Source organism: Anser anser, assembly GCF_964211835.1.
Source record: "Anser anser genome assembly, chromosome: 1".
In the NCBI taxonomy this organism is placed as follows: domain Eukaryota; kingdom Metazoa; phylum Chordata; class Aves; order Anseriformes; family Anatidae; genus Anser; species Anser anser.
In genome coordinates, this window is record NC_139720.1 from 79,938,300 (window position 1) to 79,944,299 (window position 6,000).

A 6,000-nucleotide genomic window follows, 5' to 3' on the forward strand; every position below is an offset into this window, starting at 1 on the left:
AAGGTTTTGGTTGAAAAAAGCAAAGGTAAATATTTGTTATTAATGTCACCTCTGTTAATCAGTGTTCAATGTACCATACAGGTCTCTAAAACCTGAAGAAAAGTCATTTGGAGTGGGTATCCATGAACTAGCTTCGAGAGTATTTGGTAAGAAAAGTTCTAATATGCTTTAGAAGAATAGTTAGATCTGATGTAGAGTTAGATACGGATCACACCAGGGCCCATAAGAGCATGGCACAAAATTCTACTTCTGTGGAGTGCCCATGAACAGGAAAAAATATTTATTTATTTATTTATGTATTTATTTATTCATTATGGACCTAGGCAGCATTGCAAATTAGAACAGCTTTCATTTGTCATTTATTTATATTGGGGAATAGGCTGACTACATCTGGCACTCATCTCAAAGTCATCTTATATTTCTTTGCTCTTGTTCTGTTCACTGAAAACAACAGTTACTGCCACTCATAGGAGAAAATGTTGAGTTTTGCTAGGAATCACAGTCCATATTGTAACATATATATTGTAAACATGTAACTGGAAATAAAATCTTTTGTTTAAGGTAGGTAGATAAGGAAGAAGAGGGAACATCAGGAATATAGAAAACATGGTTCATGCTGAAAGAGGACAGGACAGAAGAGTAGGTGAGAAACAACATAGGATCTGTAGTGTATCTGCTAATCAGAAAAAAATATATTATTCACAAAAACATTGCTAATATCCCTTTTAGCTGGAATTCCATCTCCCATTTATTTTGGAGCTTTGATAGATACCACATGCTTGAAGTGGGGTACTATGACTTGTGGTGGAGAAGGAGCATGTAGGCTGTATAACATTGTCACGTACAGGTATATTTTCTACTTTATATTAATTTCTCCTCCTTGCTATATTATTAAATGCATATAAATACCATTGTATGCTCTTCATCTTTTTCTAGTAGGCAAACTGTTCCTTTGTTAGAAATTTGACACAACACTTTTTTTTTGACATTGGCTTTATTTGCCATGTGTGACCTTTGCCACAGATGCTGTAACATCCTTTGACCAGAAATGTTCTGGCACCATAATTACTTTCACTTACAATCTTTCATGAGAACAGACCTAAAAACACTAAATTCTGATAAAAATAAATTAAAAGCCCTTGTGGGAAAAATAACAGCTGTTTAATGGCTGTCTATACTGTATATTTAAAATGTAAGGGTTGAAATAGTATTTGAATTAAATTATAGGAGAAATTTAGGTAAGATATAGTTACCCAAGTTGGAATTTGGTCCAAAATACTGTGTTTCATGCCCTTTTTTAGTCCTTCAGGAAACACTGTAGGAATCTTGAAGAAAAATCTTGTTGAACTAACAGCCTCAGACTGATTCCTTGTAATGCTGTGTAGAGATTGGTTATGGAAGAATGCTAACATATGAATATCCTGAAGTTTTACTCAGATGGTCCAAGCTGCCCTTTTCAGGGCTCTCTCTCTCTTTCTCCTAGAGAGCAATCCATAAGGGAACCAGGCAGCTAACTTTGCTTGTTAAATTATTTTCCTGAAGTTGGGTGATGTAAATAGACAGTTCACTGCCTCTGACATACTCTTTCATCTTCTGTGAGATCCAAGAGGATCAGAGCACCAGCTTTAAAGTAGCTGGGCAATTATTACAAAAGAATGTATGTTGATTAATTTTGCTATTTTCACATGAATGCATGTATTTAATAAAGCTAATCTTCTATTTCAGGTGGCTCTACCTTGGCCTGCCAGCAATATTACGTGGAGTATCCTATTTCCCATGTGCACTAATTCTCTTTATTTTAAAGAAGAAACTTAAATCTGAAAGCAAAACCTTGTTAAATACACCAATAGAATTGCAGAATAAAGGACAATAAGCATTGATATAGCATTTCAAAGCAGGACATATTGTGAAAAAAAAAAGCAACCTTGCAGTGTAAATTTTGCATGTATCCTTGTGAAAGATTTCTTACTTTAATCAGTGAAATATTGGACAGAGATTAATAGAATTGCACGCGGTTATATCCTAATTATATTCTCACTAGAATATCAGTTCATAAACAAAAGTTACAGGAAAAATGTGTTTGGTGCAAAAGTACAAGGAGCAGAAATATGAAAATTTATGAAATGCCAGGTTTATGTCATCTGAGCAAATGGCTATGAAGCAGAAACATATTTTCAATCCCAGTTTCATTGAAGGTAGTGTGAGTTTTGCAACTGACGCCAGTGATGTCAGATTTTGTTCTGGAATTCTCCAACAGCTTCTGCTACAGCTTCTCTTATTGACTGTAGGCAGGACTTGTAGCTTTTGTGGACCTGTTTTTTTTCCATGAATTTATTTAATTATGTTGTCAGTCTTTTCAGGCAAGGACTGTTATTCTACACAGTGTAGGTGGTCAATATATTGGGAACCTGGTTTATGGCATGACCTGAATGTTGCAGTAATAACAACAAATAAAAAATAAAAAATATATGTTTTCTAAATGCTGTGTTATGATGATGTTTTAAGGTTTGCATACAGCATGGACAAGGAAAAGTTTTCAGGATTTGTCACTTCAGTTGCTTTCACAGTAGAAGGGAATAACTTATACACTGAGAGTGATAAATGATACTTGCAAGTGTTTTGCCCATCACACTGCTGTGTGCTAAATCCTATACCTTCTCATGCCTACTGAAATTATTCTTTGAATGATACAAAACATTAGTTATCCTGATCTTTGTCCAACTTTTATTTCTGTCAGATGTGATGCTATAATGAAGGTTTGGTGTTCAGCATCAGTGAGCCATTGCCCTGAGATGTCTTAAATATCTCAGGAAAAGACCCTAAATATCTCTAGAGATAACCATACAGAAAACCCTGCTGACAGGGTATATATCACACTAGGTGTTTATTTGTTTATTTGGTTGAGTACAGTGCATACATATTTAGCTGGATGTTTGGTTCCAGTGCAGAGGAGCTTAGGTCTGTCTGAAAGTGGCCAAGCAAGAACTTCTCAAGCCCTTTTATTAAAACTGTTGGAACTCCCCCCTATTCCTCCCCCTAAAGTATTATATTTCCCCAAAGTAATTACATTAGGTTATATTCTGTTTTACTTCAGGGTATTTTAATAACACCATGTGTGTATGTGCTTGGAATTTCTTCATGTCCCCCATAGAATCAAGGACAGAAGATCAATTTCTTTCCATAGACCACGAGTTTAGCTCCAGAATGTAAAGTTTCTTCAAATACAGTAGATTCTTAAAATTAATTGTACGTTTCTGCTGTTTCCTTGCATTCTATCGTCAGTTGCTGGAGAGAAGAGGACAGCACCTACCACTGAGCCTCCCCTCCTCAGGATGTTGCATAGAGGTCACCTCTTGGCCTCTTTTCTCCAGACTGGACTACCCAGTGTCATCAACCTCACCTCATAGGACAACCTGTGGAAGAGGAATGGAAAAGGAAAACATGATGCAGTCTGTAGCAGAACAGAGCAGAAAATACAATTCTCTGTTATGCCTCAGGTCTTCCAGAGGCTTCCTGAATATTTGAAGCACAGCTGATTTTCAGCATTGTTCCTGCTGCCCTGGGGAACTTACTGAAAGCCATCATTATCCCTTGGGGGTATTAAATTCCCCCAAAGCTAGAGGTAAAATTCTTTTGAAGGCATTGGCACAGTTTCGTGCCAAGGTAACCTGGGAAACTGAAAAGATACAGTGCACTGAGGTTTCAAAGCTGTAGCACACAAAAGGGCCTTGTTAGATAGACAAATCTGTGCCATTTAAATGGACTACTGCCAAAGAGTCAGGCCTAGTTAACTCACTGTGTTTGGAAATGGAAGGAAGCAGATAGGAAAGTCTCCAAGTTTTAAATTTAGCCTTTTAGTACACGCATTCATTTTCTTTTTAATTGTTCCAGTTCATCTGCTTGAGAATGTGGCAGCATTACAGGCCACCTTCATCAGATGCTTTGAAATCATTAGCCTGCTACTCAATCTGTTTACCAACTTAGAAGGTGGTGACTGGAGACCTGGCAGGATGATGACTGTAGATAGGTTTCTTGGCATACGTCAAAGGTGGGAACATTACTACTGCAGAGCAAAACCAGCAAATGGAGAGTACATGTCATTCCAAAGTAATCATCATAAAACCTTTATGATATGCTGTGTCTGGTAAAACAAGCATTCCTGGGATTGGGTCGGGAGGTTAAAAAAATATTCTTGGACCTATTCCTTCATATGTAAAGCCAAACCTTAGACATGAACCTTCCAAGTTCTGAGCATGGTGACCTCAATTCAGGAAAGCATTTTAGCATGTGCTTGACTTAAAAATGAATGGCCTCATTGATGTTTATTGTTTAGGTAGGCGATGTTGGATGTTTGAAGACTGAGCCCCAAGCTGCCATTGTTTTGACAGTCCTTTGAACAGAGGCTACTTGCTTTGCTACTTGCACCAAAGCTTGCATTAGCACTGTAAGTAACACAAGCCACAAATGAGAATAATGCCAATAGAAGTAACTCTAAGTGTAAACGATTTGTTTGTTTTGTTTAATAAAATAATAGCATGCGAATGGTTGAATTGATTAAGTCACATATCAAATTGTTAAAAATAGACAGTAAGATTTCCTGAGTGCCCGGGAGGTGGGCAGGGAGATTTCACAGTGCAATCTACCACAATTCTTTATCACTGAAATTTCAGCTCAGTCAGTGCCTACGAGTTGAATTTTGATCCTTAAACCCACCAAGTGGAAGGCGAGGTTCTGGATACAGATGCTGCCTGACAATGGGAAACAAACTCTTGCTCTTCTGGCAGTGTGACCGATGTTACCATCTTTGAGATAATTTAAAGACAATGGCACACAAACATATATTTATCTAGCATTTTGTATGCAATGCCTTTTGTAATTCCTGATGTTCTATTGATTTTTTTTTTTTTTTGACCACAATTGGGTGCTCAGCTGTCAATTTCAAAGAAGAAACCACAAAGTTGCCAGTATCCACTGGCAACTATCCATTTCAGCAGTCCACTGAAAAATGCCAATGCTTTACAAAAAGCATACATCTGTGCTTGTGAAGGGGATGTTTCTTTTTTTATTTACATTATTTTGTCTGCATCAATTTTTAATTTCATCAGTTATTTTATCACCAAGTCTGTCAGTATTTTAAAAGTCTTTATTAACAGGTTTATATATATATATATAGGAAAATATTGTGTCTTGTATAAATTTCATTGTCTCCTTGTTACTTCTAGCTCATAAGAATTGAAACCTACTCTTTGTACACAATTAAAAATTGCTGATGACGTATTATGTTCAAGCTATTTTTATTTATTTATTTATTTATTTATTTATTTATTTTGAGAGGGGATTCCTCACTTACTGGGAAAAAAATGTCACCTGGCAAGTTGATTTTAATTAATGGGCATAAGGGAGGTGTGGTGACAAAAGCTACATAACTGCACAATAATTTTGTTGTGGGCATAGCTTTATGATTTATGATATGAATACTGGCTTTGTTTCACAATGCGAATATACTATGTTAACATGTATGTCTTCTGAATATGTGAGCATTATGGTTTGGGCACATCTTGTTGGTAATTCAAATTCATTTTCTTTCTTTCTTTTTTTTTTTTTTCAGTAAATAGTAGGCTGTTTTTGTATGCTTTCTACCTCAGGTTGAATTTTAGCAGATACCTCCTCCCTACAGGTTATTGTCCAAGCAAACCTAATAGTACCTGGAGCTAATTCAGTCTGTGGACGTGGAGAGAGGAACACCCTGATCGCATTTGGGGTGAGATTTGGCATACAAAAACTCTGAGTAACTTCTTATTTTATGTAAGTATGGTCATGGAATAAAAACTGGATATATCCAGCAACAAGTTCTTGGCTACTGCTACTTTTTTTATTTTTTTTTTTAACAGAATTGTTTTTAGTTTCTTCCTTTCGTAATTAGTCGTAAAGTGTTCCCAGTTATGCTGCTTGGGATTTTGAAATTTCATTGTTTAGGGCTTTCTCTGGGAACATGGAAAA

The 6,000-nt window shown here is 36.3% G+C and overlaps 1 protein-coding gene across 9 annotated transcripts in view; it reads left to right on the forward strand.

Moving 5' to 3' along the window:
• LOC310892651 (solute carrier organic anion transporter family member 1A2-like) overlaps positions 1 to 2,480 on the forward strand; it is a 53,078-nt gene extending 50,598 nt beyond the window's left edge. For 7 of the 9 annotated variants that reach the window (XM_083820723.1, XM_083820725.1, XM_083820724.1 and 4 more), the window contains 3 exons: positions 82 to 146; positions 730 to 847; positions 1,726 to 2,480. In XM_083820723.1, coding sequence (XP_083676849.1) covers positions 82 to 146; positions 730 to 847; positions 1,726 to 1,873 — 331 coding nt within the window. In that variant the 3' untranslated portion in view covers positions 1,874 to 2,480. Of the gene's footprint in view, positions 1 to 81; positions 147 to 561; positions 644 to 729; positions 848 to 1,725 lie in introns of those variants that run through there. The other 2 variants (XR_014578290.1, XM_083820730.1) reach the window with 2 other exon arrangements.
• The last annotated feature ends 3,520 nt before the right edge of the window (positions 2,481 to 6,000 follow it).